The sequence below is a fragment of the Chelonus insularis genome, unplaced genomic scaffold (assembly GCF_013357705.1).
Source record: "Chelonus insularis isolate UGA/USDA-ARS -01 unplaced genomic scaffold, ASM1335770v1 contig_319_pilon, whole genome shotgun sequence".
Taxonomy (NCBI): Eukaryota; Metazoa; Arthropoda; class Insecta; order Hymenoptera; family Braconidae; genus Chelonus; species Chelonus insularis.
Window position 1 is genome coordinate 2501 of NW_023276489.1, and position 17512 is coordinate 20012.

At 32.4% G+C, this 17512-nt stretch overlaps 2 protein-coding genes and 3 non-coding genes across 5 annotated transcripts in view; 2 read left to right on the forward strand and 3 right to left on the reverse strand.

Moving 5' to 3' along the window:
* The window catches only part of LOC118065672 (large subunit ribosomal RNA), a 3907-nt gene extending 2479 nt beyond the window's left edge, over positions 1 to 1428 (reverse strand). The window contains exon 1 of the ribosomal RNA XR_004690178.1: positions 1 to 1428. This exon is cut by the window's left edge and continues 2479 nt beyond it. This is a non-coding gene — a ribosomal RNA (large subunit ribosomal RNA).
* A 210-nt stretch (positions 1429 to 1638) lies between these two features.
* Positions 1639 to 1793, reverse strand: LOC118065670 (5.8S ribosomal RNA). Its single transcript, XR_004690176.1, has one exon. It is a non-coding gene; the product is annotated as a 5.8S ribosomal RNA (ribosomal RNA).
* A 1092-nt stretch (positions 1794 to 2885) lies between these two features.
* LOC118065671 (small subunit ribosomal RNA) lies at positions 2886 to 4797 on the reverse strand. The gene has a single exon (XR_004690177.1). It is a non-coding gene; the product is annotated as a small subunit ribosomal RNA (ribosomal RNA).
* Positions 4798 to 12228: 7431 nt separating this feature from the next.
* Positions 12229 to 13720, forward strand: LOC118065646 (serine/threonine-protein kinase RIO3-like). Its single transcript, XM_035081075.1, has 5 exons — positions 12229 to 12384; positions 12504 to 12639; positions 12709 to 12819; positions 12905 to 13187; positions 13259 to 13720. The coding sequence occupies exons 2-5, from the start codon at positions 12545 to 12547 to the stop codon at positions 13520 to 13522; spliced, it is 753 nt and encodes a 250-aa protein (XP_034936966.1). The 5' UTR covers positions 12229 to 12384; positions 12504 to 12544; the 3' UTR covers positions 13523 to 13720.
* A 464-nt stretch (positions 13721 to 14184) lies between these two features.
* Positions 14185 to 16801, forward strand: P58IPK (dnaJ homolog subfamily C member P58IPK). Its single transcript, XM_035081102.1, has 6 exons — positions 14185 to 14374; positions 14462 to 14572; positions 14660 to 14859; positions 14936 to 15261; positions 15341 to 15681; positions 15768 to 16801. Exons 1-6 carry the CDS (start codon positions 14242 to 14244, stop codon positions 16187 to 16189), a joined length of 1533 nt encoding a protein of 510 aa, XP_034936993.1. The 5' UTR covers positions 14185 to 14241; the 3' UTR covers positions 16190 to 16801.
* Positions 16802 to 17512: the final 711 nt, after the last annotated feature.

Here is a 17512-nt window from a genome sequence, read left to right on the forward strand (position 1 = left end):
TGGTTCATCCCACAGCGCCAGTTCTGCTTACCAAAAATGGCCCACTTGGCACTTTTATCCGAAAATCTCATGGCTTCATAATTTAAGCAAGCCAGAGATCTCACCCATTTAAAGTTTGAGAATAGGTTGAGATCGTTTCGATCCCAAGGCCTCTAATCATTCGCTTTACCAGATGAGACTTATAGTATAAATGCCAGCTATCCTGAGGGAAACTTCGGAGGGAACCAGCTACTAGATGGTTCGATTAGTCTTTCGCCCCTATACCCAGTTCCGACGATCGATTTGCACGTCAGAATCGCTACGGACTTCCATCAGGGTTTCCCCTGACTTCATCCTGACCAGGCATAGTTCACCATCTTTCGGGTCCCAACGTGTACGCTCTAGGTGCACCTTTTCTCAATGAGAATAAGATACCCCGGGAATGCGAGATTATATCGAAATATAACCTATCTTCCCTTAATTGTCCTAAAACAATCTTTACTTTCATTATGCCTTTAGGTTTGTTTTTAAAATCCCAATGACTTGCGTACATGTTAGACTCCTTGGTCCGTGTTTCAAGACGGGTCCTGAAAGTACCCAAAGCAGTAGCGTCGCTGACCGGTATTAAAATCAGTTAAAGAATATCATCAACTAACAGTTGGTTAATTTTAACGACGGCGTTATATCCGTACTGTCAAAAATTAACCGCACTTGTAATGAATCTAACGCTAACAAATAGCGACTTAATACCATACGAATACCGTCAAACAGTTGATTAGGAACACCAATGAACTCCAACTGACAAGCAGAAAGAGACAATCAATTAGGCCATAAATCAACATTTAACGGGTCACGACGTTCTACTAGAGGAGAAGTGCACGCCGACATATAAGGCAAAAATAATACTAGAATGTACAGTATACTAATCCGAAGACTATTTACTATATCATAACTAGCATTAATACCAAATATTTTGACGATGAATCTCCCCATTCGATCTTTTGGGTTTCTCAGGTTTACTTCTAAACGGTTTCACGTACTCTTGAACTCTCTCTTCAAAGTTCTTTTCAACTTTCCCTCACGGTACTTGTTCGCTATCGGTCTCGTAACAATATTTAGCCTTAGATGGAGTTTACCACCCACTTAGAGCTGCACTCTCAAGCAACCCGACTCTAAGGAGAAACCACCCGAAACACACTTCAGTCACTACGGGCCTGGCACCCTCTATGGGTAAGTGGCCCCATTCAAGATGGACTTGGACATGAAGTAATGCTACGGGTTAGTTGATTCCTCCTAAACACTACATCTTCCAGTAGCATTGACTACGGAATTTAGTGCTGGGCTTTTTCCTGTTCGCTCGCCGCTACTAAGGAAATCCTAGTTAGTTTCTTTTCCTCCGCTTAATAATATGCTTAAATTCAGCGGGTAGTCTCGCTTAATCTGAGGTCGCCATTAGAAATATGATAGAAACACAAAAAAAGTTACAAATCAATCTGTCCTTTTACGATGTAAAAATCATTCATGGACACGATGACTAACTTATTATGTGTTATTTAATCATCGTCTATATAATTTGAAATGACATCATTTAATGAAATGATGAACATTCAATATAATAAATTCGCATACTTAAAAAATATGCAGTTTTATATGTAGATACGACCCTCAGCCAAGCGTGGTCTGGGAATTGGATCCGTAGACCGCAATGTGCGTTCGAAATGTCGATGTTCATGTGTCCTGCAGTTCACAAGTTGACGCGCAATTAGCTGCGTTCTTCATCGATTTACGAGCCAAGTGATCCACCGTTTAGAATAATCATTTTTTATTTTTATTTTACATTGTTAAAATGTCAATATAATCTGTACATGTTACATTTACAAAATGATATACATATAAGTCACTAATGTGACAGATATGCATTTTTGCCATAACCAAGTAATAAATAGTAGTGGCATTAAAAAAAAAACGACGGGTTGCACTCCGGGAGTGCCGGCAGAAGTGAAAACTTAAGTATTAACGTTGTGCGTTTTGGATATTTTGGAATGGTTAGGGAATAAGTTTGCACGAATTGCTTTAATTATCAGAATAAAAGTACTATCTTTTATATGGTAGAATACAATATTTATTTATTGCGCTATCGTACACAAACATGACAATTTATATTACATTAAAAAGTTTATCTCTCAAAAAGATTAACTTTCATCCATAATTTCAACGACTTTTTCACTATCATTCTTATCAGAACCATCATCGCCAATCTCTAAAACTGATACGATCGGTTTATGATAGCTGAAGTAAGAAACGAACAGTTTCGATTCGAACCTATTCAAATGTCTAATAAAGACCGCATCAATAGCAGTTTTGTATTTCGTTGTGCTAAGATTAAATAATAATAATCAAATTGACGAATGTCAATTAATTTATTAAAAAATTAATTTAATTAATTTAATTATTAATTAATTAATTGACTTAATGTCGCCCTGCGCCGCCTAAACGAAACAGCCGGCGCAGGCATACATTCTCGCCGCGCCGTAGAAAGAGAGGGGGATACTCCCTCTCCTACGCCACGCCAGCTGTCTACTCTCCATCCGTCTTACGAATTTTCGATCAGGTCACGTGTCCTGACGCGAGTTTAACATTTTTTACCCATTACAAAAAAAGTCTACAACGCCGCTAAAGAAGTTTTCACTTCAAAAAAAACTCAATATAATGAAAAATCATGGCGAATATTCATTTAAAAACCACAGTAAATTCTTTTTCATTTTAAAAAAGAATTACTTTTAACAGGTTACCATGAAAATATCATTTTGTTTGCATATATATTGAGTATAAAATTGTTTGTGTGTTAACACATTTATTATTTTATTATTATTGTAATACAAATTATATGAAATTTGTTAATACGTTAATGATCCTTCCGCAGGTTCACCTACGGAAACCTTGTTACGACTTTTACTTCCTCTAAATGATCAAGTTTGGTCATCTTTCCAACAACATCGGCAATGCCGAAACATTGCCGTGTATCAGTCCGAAGACCTCACTAAATCATTCAATCGGTAGTAGCGACGGGCGGTGTGTACAAAGGGCAGGGACGTAATCAACGCGAGCTTATGACTCGCGCTTACTGGGAATTCCTCGTTCATGGGGAATAATTGCAAGCCCCAATCCCTAGCACGAAGGAGGTTCAGCGGGTTACCCGGGCCTTTCGGCCAGGGAAGACACGTTGATTCCTTCAGTGTAGCGCGCGTGCGGCCCAGAACATCTAAGGGCATCACAGACCTGTTATTGCTCAATCTCGTGCGACTAGAAGCCGCCTGTCCCTCTAAGAAGAGTTTTAGTACGTCGGTAGTAAAAATCTACAATCCGAAAACTGTAGACCTTCAAGATACCAGAAATACGTCTATTTAGCAGGCTAGAGTCTCGTTCGTTATCGGAATTAACCAGACAAATCGCTCCACCAACTAAGAACGGCCATGCACCACCACCCACCGAATCAAGAAAGAGCTATCAATCTGTCAATCCTTCCGGTGTCCGGGCCTGGTGAGGTTTCCCGTGTTGAGTCAAATTAAGCCGCAGGCTCCACTCCTGGTGGTGCCCTTCCGTCAATTCCTTTAAGTTTCAGCTTTGCAACCATACTTCCCCCGGAACCCAAAAGCTTTGGTTTCCCGGAAGCTGCCCGCCGAGTCATCGGAGGAACTTCGGCGGATCGCTAGCTGGCATCGTTTATGGTTAGAACTAGGGCGGTATCTGATCGCCTTCGAACCTCTAACTTTCGTTCTTGATTAATGAAAACATTTTTGGCAAATGCTTTCGCTTCTGTTCGTCTTGCGACGATCCAAGAATTTCACCTCTAACGTCGCAATACGAATGCCCCCATCTGTCCCTATTAATCATTATCTCGGAATTCCGAAAACCAACAAAATAGAACCGAGATCCTATTCTATTATTCCATGCACACAGTATTCAGGCGATAATAAGCCTGCTTTGAGCACTCTAATTTGTTCAAAGTAAACGTACCGGCCCATCTCGACACTCAATTAAGAGCACCGCGACAGGATTATTGGACCGCTTTAGTTTTTACACTAAAGCTAAATCCACCGGTAGGACGTCCCACAAGCATGCCAGTTTACACCGCGAGCGGTGAACCGACAGTGTGGCACACAGATTCAACTACGAGCTTTTTAACCGCAACAACTTTAATATACGCTATTGGAGCTGGAATTACCGCGGCTGCTGGCACCAGACTTGCCCTCCAATTGTTCCTCGTTAAAGGATTTAAAGTGTACTCATTCCGATTACGAGGCCTCGGATGAGTCCCGTATCGTTATTTTTCGTCACTACCTCCCCGTGCCGGGAGTGGGTAATTTGCGCGCCTGCTGCCTTCCTTGGATGTGGTAGCCGTTTCTCAGGCTCCCTCTCCGGAATCGAACCCTGATTCCCCGTTACCCGTTACAACCATGGTAGGCGCAGAACCTACCATCGACAGTTGATAAGGCAGACATTTGAAAGATTTGTCGTCGGTACGAGACCATACGATCAGCTAAAAGTTATTCAGAGTCACCAAAGTAAACGATGGCCGAGACCACCGATTGGTTTTGATCTAATAAAAGCGTTCCTTCCATCTCTGGTTGGAACTCTAGTTTGCATGTATTAGCTCTAGAATTACCACAGTTATCCAAGTAAATGTGGGTACAATCTAAGGAACCATAACTGATTTAATGAGCCATTCGCGGTTTCACCGTAATTCGGTATGTACTTAAACATGCATGGCTTAATCTTTGAGACAAGCATATCACTACTGGCAGGATCAACCAGGGAACTTTGTAATGTGTTTATACACACACATTCGTTCTCAAAAATATGTGTTAACATAGTAGAACAAATACACTGTATTGACGTCTTACTATGTGACACATATTTTGTGTTGTAAGTGAAAACTGATGTTTCCATCAACACTTTTATACTTTAAAAATTAAAACATTCATTGATATGAATGTATAACTGAAAAGTTCAAACACTCTCTTTTTCTAAATTTATTAAAAAAATTTACTCTCGCTAGCTATTACTGTTAGCGACTTGGTTATATTTCGTATATGTAGTAAAAAAACTTTTACTATTCGTACTAGGACTGAAGTGAGTATAACATTTCTGTTGTTTTTAGTTAAATGCAACTAAAAGTATACATATAACAATTATAAACGCCTTCCGACGATTCACCACATAAGAGTCATTCAGTCTACAACATCGACTCGTGGCTATGTTGCGTTAGTATATATTGTTGTTATGCTCAACTATTATTATATTCATACGACTTTCAACTGTTTAAAAAGACACTCAACTGTTTGCGATTTTCATCTGTTTGTAGTTTTCAGATGTTTTTGCTTTTCAACTGTTTCAACTCGACTACTTTCACGTTAGTAACGTACAGCGTAAGAGAGCTGATCGCAGCACGACGACCTATTACTCCTCCCCACTCCGCACTCGAGCAAGCGTCACTGTATCAACTACGCAACAATATAGTTGGAAGAAAACCTTACTACTACGTTACATTCATAATATATATACTTATCTTTATGGCAATTTTGTTAAACAAACTATGAATGATAATGCAGAACAAAAAAAACATTTATTTACTAGCAAATTCCCGCGACTTCGTCCAAGTATTTAAATCTAAATATTAACAATATTTAAAATGAATTTTTTTCTTCGGTTTTTATTTTGAAAATAAATTTAGTACGGTTAGGGACACAATAAACATAACAACCAAAACTTGGCGTGACTGTTAAGATTTTATAGAAGCATGAGATTTTGAAAATATTTAAGCCGATTAATAAGTAACAAAAGTAAATTTTTATTCATGTTACACAGTTTGTAACTTTATCTTAGTGAAAAAAAAATTACGCGTTGGAAGAACTCAAATATATTGCATAGGATCCGTTTTCAATTGTTCATAACAATTTAATTTGTTATAAACAATTTACATTAACAAACGTAGGCTATAATCTTTCCTTCAATGTTCTTATCAAAACTATTTAAACAATATTCACGATACTTTGATTCAAATATAAATTATAATTTCAAGACTTTCTTACGATCAAGCCAAAATTAAACTTTGTAGCGTGAAGCCTAGAAAGAGTTGCGTACAAAAATGTATGCGTCAGTCTAAAACTAACAGCGTCAAAAGTGAAACTTTTTATGTAATTCAAAAACTGTCAATGAGTGTACAAAAAAATACATTGCAGCAAAGAAAAATTGACTGGAAATTATAATAAAAATGATTTATAATAAAAATCGAGAAAAATCTACAGACTATCCCAAATTAATTACTACGGAAGTTTTACTTGTACGTACTATTATTTACATATACATAAAACTATATACATATACGTACAAGTAAAACTTCCGTAGTAATTAATTTGGGATAGTCTGTAGATTTTTCTCGATTTTTATTATAATTTCCAGTCAATTTTTCTTTGCTGCAATGTATTTTTTTGTACACTCATTGACAGTTTTTGAATTACATAAAAAGTTTCACTTTTGACGCTGTTAGTTTTGGACTAACGCATACATTTTTTGTATCTTCATTGACAATAACTGAGAATAAAAACAATATTAAAAAATTTTTAATATGAAAAAAAATAAAATAAGACAAACATCTGAACAAGCAATTTCCATCGCCAACGACTGAAATTGAAGTTTTTTGTCCATTCATTTTCATTTATCAAAAAATAATTTTAAATTACAATTACAAAAAAAAATATTTCCATAAATAAAGCAACACTAGTTACAACGACTTTCTCTAATGAACTGAGACTTACTTGCTCTTCTACGTACGTAAAATTGTACAAGTCTAAACTAGTCCTAAATTTTATATAAATAAATAACATCAATACTGCTTGACTCATATACAGAACATATATTGATAAACTATCGAACGATATCTGTTTTTGGCGGATTTCACTCACTTTTTTCAATAAGTTTTTATATTAAATTAGATAATATTGATTTTAAAAAAAAACTAAAAACCTAAGATATCACGGAATTACCGTGGTAACTTAACTTTACATGAAAGATCAATAGATAACAAAAAATGTTTTTTTAAAATTTCTTTTCTTTCGTCGGTAACTTTAGTTCAATTAAAGCTCGTATTTACGGTAAAACAATTTAAATTTTTCGTGATGATCTCTAGTTCGATTATTTATAACAAATTCTATTAGTTTGAATATAGACGTTTGTTCAAATTTATTTTTCATTTTTAGCAATGATTACAGCAAGGCAAGTTGATTTGAGATAAGTTGAGCGAAGTCGAAGTGATACCAATTTTTTCACACTGCAAATCCAAGTGTGTTATTCTTGTAGACACTTTTAACATGCTAAGCCTCTTCAATGTTAAATGCCGTAAAAAAACTATAGATTTTTCACACACTATGAAATGTGTAAAAAGTGTCTACAAATAATTTATTGTTTGTTTATAGACATTTTACATTGAATACGCTTTATGTGTGTTATTTTAACATGTTTGTGGAATCCTGGGATTTGCAGTGCACCAGGGTAAAAAAATTAAGTCTGACAAAAGATATAGGATGTATTGGTTTTTTTCTATCTATGCTACGATACGAGCTTATTCTCGCAAATTTGTCCACGTGAATACTGTTTGACTGGTATAAACAGTAATAAATTAAAAGAATTGATGGACGGAGATTAGAAACCATCCGCTTTTTCAGCCAATTAATAGAATCTCTTATTTATTGTAAATAATCGATGTGGTATGATTGCGTTACATAAGAATCGATTGATTAAGTGAAGTTTTAAATAAGAATTGTGTCGTTTAGATGTCCCAATTCTAAATACGTAATACTTTGTGATAACATAAAAGAAAAAGTAATAAATTTGTGTGTATGAATTGAGACAGTAAAAATTCGAATTTTAATGTAAGATTTGATATATGCTCATTTAAAGCGATTACAATCGTAATTAATAACATGTTCGATTACATTTATTCAACATAAGTAATAACTTTTTATCAGTTAAAATAAGAAAAAAATCCCGTTGCAAGAATTCGAATTAATTGCATAAATTCCGTTTTTGATTATTTATAACAAATTCAGTCGTTATAAACAAATAGAGTCAATTACCATCCATGTAACATAGTTGGTAACTTTTTTTTAATTAAAGGAAAAAAATTATTCTTATTTTAAGATAATCTTTAAATAAATTTCATGATTTGTCTTTTTTATCAATATTTACGTAAGAAATACATAAACCATTCATTCGCTATATTTATACAAATTTTCTTGTTATTATCAAGAGATACGGTAGTGTCTCGTGCGCCAAGCATCAATCGCCGCCATTTAGCCCTTACGTCACGACGAGGCACTACCGTGTCTCTATACAAATTGTAAGATGATTTTTGCAGGTTATAATTTTTAAATTTAAAATTTTTTCCTTATTATAACATAAACATAGGCTGAAATTAAGAATTTGCTCGGGAAGCGATCGTTGATTTTCGATCAAGCATACTATGAAGTATTATCATTGCTTCATTCATAATATACGAAATTGAAAAAATTTCGTTGCGCAAAAATGGAGTAAAATGAGAGTTTATTTATGGAGCAATCATACGTTTTTTTTATCAAGTTGGTGATCAGAGTTTTTAATTGCTATGAAGTTCTCTCACTAACAGATTATAAAGTTGGTAACAAGTTAATTTTGCTCGAGCGCGAATATACAAATAATTAAAATATTTTCTGAACAGATTTATTTTTTTTTAATATTCCTTTTCAGTTGATATGTACAAAAAATGGTGAAATCTCATCAAAAACAGCCCTCTCACCAAAAACTTGGCATGACTGGTAAGATTTTATAAAAGCATGAAATTGTGAAAATATTGAAAATATTTAAGCCAATTAATAAATAACAGTCACCCCAAGTTTTTTTTTGTTATGTTTATTGTGTCATTAAACGTACTAAATTTTTTTTCAAAACAAAAAAACCGAAGAAAATAATTCATTTTAAATATTGTTGATTTGTAGATTTAAATAATTGACGTTTAATGATTTTAGGACTTTTTGTAATTTCATCATTGTCGTAATTTATGTTTGGCGCACATTTTTGTACAGCCCAGAAGGAGGGGGCTGTTTTTGATGAGATTTAAATTAAGGTTTAAAAATTTTTTAGTCGGGATATTTCATTGTTATAGGGACTATCTAAAAGGGTATTTAATCATGAACTTTCTAAATTAATTTAGATGTGGAATCTCTATTTGTAAAAAAAACTACTCCATCGATAATTGCTCTGATGGTATCAAAGTTTTTGATGGACCAGGCATTAAGGCTGGGCTGAAGTCAGAAAGGCAACTGATTCCCCCTATCCATTTGGGATACATGGGATCGGGAAATTTCTAATTTCTTCGCCAATTTACAATTATTTCTATAAAATTAGGTACCAAATTACAGAGGAATTAATGCCGGACTGACGTAAACAACAATTTTTTGTATATAGTGAATATTTTTATTAAAAAAATTAGAAAGAATCATGAAAAAATTATGAATTGACTTGCCGCGCTTAAATTTCAAGATGGCGGCCACATCATTCAGATGAAAAATCACTAATTATTTCATTTTTATACGTTTTTCGCCCGAAATTCGTGTTTGCGTCAGTCCTTGCCACCTGTCTGAATGTTAAAAAAATCAATTCATAGTATAAAATTGAATAATTTAGAAATAATTAGAAATCTTGTATTCCAGATGATATTCTCCGGAAAATTAGTTTGAAAAAATTCTGATAGGTGACAGCATTATGCTCGCAGATGACCTCAGTCATCCATATTGAAAAAATGCTCAATCCGTATCCAGAACTGATGGTGCCCTGCATTTTGGCGAGTAAATTCTGTATGTGTGTGTACGGGTAATATATGTATGTGATGTAAACATAGTGTATCACTTTACAATGCCCTACACTTTGATGACTATTGCAGTTAGGATAAATGAAAATGATGATACTCATTTAACATTAATTAATATAATACCTGCAAAAAACTTCAAATACATATATTCATCCATTATTATCATTTTTATTAGGTATAAATGTTAATAAGGAAGCTCAATTCCAAGTCGGCGTATCCAAGCATGTAGTGTAAAAACAAATATACATTAACTCAATATCGAGATTATGCTGGCCATGTGGTTAGGGCGTCAGAGTTCTATTTTGCCGGGCAGGGTTCGATCCCAGTCATAACCAATTTTTTTTTTCTACTTTATTCGTTAGATTAGCATGTAATTATAATATTGACATGCTATAATTAATCTTTTATAACAATTTGATTTTTTTTTCTCTTTATTCATTGAATTTATTGACGCTAAGTCGAAAAATATTTGAACAGAGCCATTAACTTTCTTTTTGTATGAATACATTGATAATAGCCTGTGTTTAACAACTTATACATCTTTACATGTATTAACAATGTTATGTTATTAACAAGTTAATCATATTATTATCAACATTGAAAAGTAGTTTAAACAATCCGTGGCGAGTTCCGGCACTTCGCTGGCAAGCTCTACCCCCACTCTCTATGCCCAAGCCTGCAGCTTATAATTTTTGAGCATATATAAATGTTTTGTAATCATAATAGCTCGGTGGTTAGCGCATCGATCTTTCATTTTGATGGGCAGGGTTCGATTCCAGTCATGGTAGTTTTTTTTTTCTTTTTCATTTGTTAGATTTGCATGTAATTATAATATTAACATGCTAAAATGAATTCTTACCAACGATTTGATTTTTTTTTCTCAATTATTTATGTAATTTATCGACGCCGAGTCGGAAAACATATGAACAGGGTTATAAACACTTTTTTTACTATAGCTATATGAACGTAGCTTTTTTTTAAGCAATTTAGAAATATTTAGAAGTAGTTGAAATAATCCACGGGGATTTCCGGCACTTCGCCGGCAAGCTCTATCCCCACCTTTCGTACTCAAGCCTGCATTATACAATTTATAAACATAAACATAATGTCAGAGATGATGTGTTAGCTCTGTGAGTAGAACACCAACCTTTCATTTTACCGATTAGGGTTCGATCCCAGTTATAGCCAATTTTTTTTTTTTCATTAAAATTTTATATAAATACAATAATTGGTTGTTTGTATAAGCTCAAAATCAATTCCTAGTGTCTTTTAAAGACAACATTTTCTAAAAAAGAGAATTCATAGTAACTCGTTCCTCACCCTCAGCTTATTTTCAGAAAAACAAGTTTTTTTTCGTAATTAATTGGAAGAATAATTTAATCAAATATATGAATTAATTTATAAGTATATAAAGTTACTTGAACAAGAAACAGAAAAAAAAATTGCCTATGACTGGGATCGAACCCTGCCCAGCAAAATAAAAGGTCGGGGCTCTAACCACTGAGCTATTATAGTTCCAATTATATAAACGATGCTTGAAAATTATGAGCTACAGGCTTGGGCACAGAAAGTGGGGGTCGAGCTTGCCGGCGAAGTATCGGAACTCGCCGCGGATTGTTTAAACAATTTTTTATTGTTAATAAGTTGTTAAAAAAGGCTATTATCAATGTATTTGTACAAAAAAAGGTTAATGACCCTGTTCAAATATTTTCTCATTTGTCATTGATTAATTGAAAAAAAAATTTTACATAAAAATTGAAATTTAAAACTCATTTTTGGCATGATAAAATTGCAATTACATGCAATTTAAATAAAAAAAAAATTTTGCCGCAATTGGAATCGAACACCGTTCGGTAAAATAACTGTCGAACCTTCTGACTATAGAGCTAGCATATTTTCATTTGCTTTGTTTACGTTTAGATATCGTAAGCTTCAGGCTTAGTAACAGAGGGTGGGGAATGTGCTTGCTCGTCAACTGTTCGAACTCGCAGTCTGCTCTGAAAAATAAGACGGAGATAGATAGATATATTTTGTGCTCTGTCTTGCTCGGAACAGATTATTCTGAAATTTGTAAATTTCTTGGTACCCTAAGGCTCCCTTTTTGTAGTGCATCCCTGAAAATTATCATTTTTCGAACGATTTCTCTGTTACCTACTCAATTTCAATTGATATCGAGCTTCGGCTTTTCGCCGCACAACGTGAGGGCGTAAAGTCAACTCCGGGAAACTTTCTGACTTCAGCCCAGCCTTAATGACGCCGAGTGTACTGTTGGTATATTAGGGATGTTTTCTTCTTTAACTACTGTAGGTGTCGCGACCATAATTAATCAAGAAAAAAAAAGTTCATGAAAATATTTTGACATCATACACTAACCTATTGTTATTGAAAGAACTTCTGTACTCACATTAAGTTTGTAAATTTGTAAAATACATTTATCATACAAATTTTATATATTTTTTTATACAATTAATTATTTTTCAAGACTTTCTTGTTCTAGTCATGTAAGTTCCAAATAATCTTATTTTATAAAAATATTGATAACTTTTTCAGTACCTATCCATAAAATATTGCATAATTTTTTTATCAATACTTATTAAATTATAAATAAATGCATTTTTAGATTTTTTGTAACAAGTATAATAATATTGATTATTTATAATAATGGCATCTCCATGGGCAAAAATTCAACCAATGATGGAATCTCTGTCCATTGATGAAATTACTGCCGAGGAAGTAGTAAAAAATATGCAAAAAAGGTTCAGTTTGAAAATAAAAGTTTTCGAATTTTTTCTACTTTTTAATAATAAATTTTCTTAATACCACAGGGAATTAGAACGTTATAATGATTTTATTGAACAATCGAAAACATCTGAACCAATCAATACTGATAATGATGGTGTGATTGCACAACTTCTGCAACAACAATATGACCAAGAGTATGAATTAATTATAATATAATCTTAATTATGAAAGATTTGTTTAAGTTATTATTTTAATTTCAAGATCATTCAAATTTTCTAGGAAAGTAAAACTATGTGATAATGACATGAAAACAGATGCTCCAAAAGAGGAGAAAGAGTTAAATGCTGATGGTATAGATACTGATAATGATGTAGCCATCGCACAAATGTTACAACATCAATATAACCGAGATTATGATCATATGATTAAGAAAACTGAAGAAAAACTCAATGGTCTTTCTAAAGTTGGAGTGTCATTATCGAATTATTTAATTGGTTATGAAGCAGAGGCAGAAGAAAAAGACAATACTAATGATGAAGAACAAGATTTAGATCGCTTTGTGGTAAGATACTGAGATATTTAATGTTAGATTAATCAAAGTTCTTATGTTTATTTGCTTTTTTTATGTATTAGAGTATAGAAAAAGAATTCGCTGATGTACGTCGTTGTGGATACAAAAAGAACGCTGAAGGATCTGGAATAGTGACGAAACATGATGTATTAATGTCTTCTCGAATAAATGCCTGCCGAGTTCTAGAATTTCCCCCAGGAATTTCTACTGGAGATACTGGTGGCTTTGATGTCAAATTAAACAACAAAGTGTTCAATTCTTTAAAAGTTCATAATCATGCATTCTGTGCTCGACAAAATGCTAAAACTCGGCCAAATAATAAGTAACAAATTTTGTAAAATATGTACGTCATTCAACAAGATTTACAAAATATTTTCTTTGACAATCCTTTTGTTTAATGCAGCTTAACGACTTGTAAAATGATAAATATTTAAGTTGATAGTTAAATAAGAATGAATACATTAAAATCTGTGCAAATAGACTTGGAATCATTTCTATCTGTGAATAAACACAATTAAAAGATTTTTTTTCACATACTTCCAATTTAAAAGTGTTTTTCACGAATATAAAATTTTTTAACAAAATAAAAACTTTTTTATTCGTTAACTGTTGTGATATTTGATTATTTAATAAAATGATTCAAAGCATCCACACTAGAACATTATACATACAACTTGAGAAATTAGAAATTAACTGTAATTTCGTCTTATAAAATACTGTTGCTGTTTGTAGTATAAGAACAGAACATTACTCTGAACCAACATAGCATGAATTTTTTAAGTTTCAGGTATTACGCCAATACCTTGTTCTTCAGGCTTTATGAGTATATAATGTTCTTTGTAAACGGTCCTTTAAATTAATTCTTACCGACTACCTACCGTACTTTCAGATTCTACATATATATATGTATATATACATGTTGCTCATTTGGTAAGTTAGTATTAGAATCAACACATTGTATAATACAGTGTGCGTTGGACCAATCACGTGTAACCACGACCGCAATGCTTGTGTGGCTCGCCAGATACAAGTATTCAACAGATAAATGAGTATTTGTAAAGTATTACGGCTATGCTTTTCGTTTCATAAATCTACCAAACTGTCTTTGGTTACGTTTCATAGTCAAAACATGTTTCCTCTTGGTTTGCTTTTCGTTTTATTAAATTTGTCATTAGATGGTGAGTGAGCTAACCATATTAAACATAAATGTCAATTACCAAAAATCAGTAAAACTTTGAATAATAATTTGTTTAAAATTCTTATAGTTGGGTGTAGTATTTCACAATCAGAAATTGAGAAGCATCAAAAACTTGGTGATAGCTTTTTAAGTAAAGGGCAATTTCATGATGCATTAACTCAATATCATGCTGTACTAGGTAAGTTGAAGTGAAAAGCTAGAAACTGCAATACTTTCTCGTCAGGTCATTTATAACTTATTATTTATTTAATCGTTTTTTTCACAGCTGGGGATCCAAGTAATTATTTGACCTACTATAAGCGAGGTATTGTTTATGTTGCTCTAGAAAAACCTAAATTTGCTCTACAAGATTTTGATAGAGTCTTGGAGCTTAAACCAGATTCTATAGCAACAAAAATTCATAGAGCAGAAATTTTCCTCAAACAAGGTTTATTTGAGAAAGCTGAAAAAGAATATTCAGAAGTAGTAAGTATTGTACTCTGTAATATTGTGTATTATTTATTTTTTAAATTATAGTTTAAATTATTCCTTATCATTATAGTTAGAACTAGAACCATATAATGAACAAGCTTTAAGCTCATATCAAGAAATAGAAAGTCTTCGAAGAATATATAGAGATGCACAACTATTAGCTAAAACTGGACAATGTTCTGAAGGTATTAAGATGATATCTCAAATAATCAAAGCTTGTCCTTGGGCGGTAGAGCTAAGAGAATTACGAGCACAATGCTATGAAATAAATAAAGACTATATGAATGCTATTACGGACTTCAGTTCAGCTACAAAATTATTACCCGATAATACAAAGGGTTACTATAAATTATCAATGTTTTTGTATCGTTTAGGATATGTTAGTAAAGCATTAGAGTAAGTAATAACAAATATTCCAAAACAAAAAGGCTAAAAATATATTATGTAATTAACTTGTTAAATATTATTATTTTAGTGAAATTCGAAATTGTTTAAAACTTGATCCAGAGCACAAAGAATGTTTTGCTTTCTATAAAAAGATAAAGGATATTGCGAAATATTTAGAGAAAGCAACTAAAGCGGAGGAGTCGAAAGATTATGACACATGCGTCACTTTTGGAAATAAAGTTTTAAAAGCAGAACAAATGGAAAATGTTAGATTTAATGCTCATCAATTACTGTGTAAATGTTATCCTCATACAAATGATGCAACTTCTGGAATTAAACATTGTCAAGAAGCTCTGAAAAATCAAAAGGATCCTGAATTACTGTGTGATAGTGCTGAAGCTTATCTTGCTGCTGAAATGTATGATGATGGTAAGAGTTGATTGAATTCTTTATTGTTTTTTAAATAATTTATAGTGCCAAAATGTTTATTTATAAATAATTAATTTTATTTTTAGCAATAAGAGAACTGAAAAGTGCATTAGAAATAGATTCACACTTTAGTAGAGCAAAAGAACTGCTGCAAACAGCACAACAACGACAAAAAATGTCTGAATCTAGGGACTATTATAAGATTTTAGGCGTTTCAAGGAATGCACCAAAAAAAGAAATAGTAAAGGCTTATAGAAAAGCAGCCCAAAAATGGCATCCGGATAATTTCCAAGAAGGTGAGGAGAAAAAACGAGCGCAAAAGAAATTCATTGACATAGCTGCAGCGAAGGAAGTACTCACTGATGATGAAAAGAGAGCAAAGTTTGATCGAGGTGAAGATCCTTTAGATCCAGAATCAGGAAAACATCATCACCAAGGATTCAATCCCTTCCAAGAATTCCATCGTTTCCATGACTCACCCTTCCAATTTAAATTCCATTTTAATTAAATTATGGTAAATGAATTTTGACATCATAAAAAATGTATTCATATTGACCATCGTGTCTTCAAACTGGTAGTCTAATTTATACTAACATGAAAAAATGAACTTCTGCAATTAATTGCAAAAAAATTTAGATTTCAATAGCTGTGATTTTTTTATGAGTATTATGAAAGACTCCAGCTATCACTTTAATCAGGGTTGGACTGACTTAAACCTTTCCGGAGTAAAAAAGAAAAATGTATATAGGGATTGAGTGTGTAATTGAAATTTCACACTCTCTCCTATTGATAACATACTTTTCTTCCGGAAGCGTAAAATCGTTCAGCTTTGATATAAACCTTTCAAATATCACTAAATAGTTGAATATTTATTAAAAATCAATTATAATTATACTCTTGTATATAATTAATTTTATTGAGTATATGAATATATAGATAGCAATCGTGCAATGTCCTGATAAAGTTTAAGCTTGTATATTTCTTGTTAATAATTAATGTATGCGTGAGAGTAAGTGCCAGATTGTTTAGAAAATAGACGTGAATATCATTGAAGACTATATGACTTATTATTTTTTTGGAATTTTTAAATCTTCCGTGAGAGTTTGTTGGATGTTTAAAAAGGAGCTCATTACATATTGTAACTATAAGACTAGCTTTAAACATATTTATGTAAGTATACTACTGTACGTGTGTGAATTAAATTTAAAATGTTTGCAGATAAGAATTTCATGTACATATTATTCTAAGTTGTATTACAGACATTTGTTTAAAATATATTTAGATAATTTATACAAAATTAACTTCAAATATCAATATTATAATTTACAATAATTTTATTTTAAATTAATACCATTATCTTATCCTAATACAGTAGAAAAACGAAAAGATGGGATGGTAGGTATAAAAACAATTATTGTGTATTTATGTTTTTTTTTATTTAATCTAATCATATCGGAAAACATTATTTTATCTGTCATATTTATTATAAATTGATTTCCATGTAAGAAAATTTGTCTCGTGAATGCAACCAATGGTTTTATTATGTTTGTGTACATGATTTTCTTCCAGAAAATTCTAGATTTACGGATGTTGTATGTATCTTATCCGTCATTTATGTCTTTTTGTTTAAAATTTTTATGATGTTTGAATTGAAATGTAGGCTCTTTAAAATATATATTATATTTTTTAGTGCCAATGGTTTAGAGAAATCTGAATCATAATTTAATGATGTACTTTTTATATGAATCATCCATAAAAAAAATAGTTTTTTAATTAAAATGTAAAATAATACATGATAGTTTGATAGAACCAATAAAAGTCTTTGATGGAT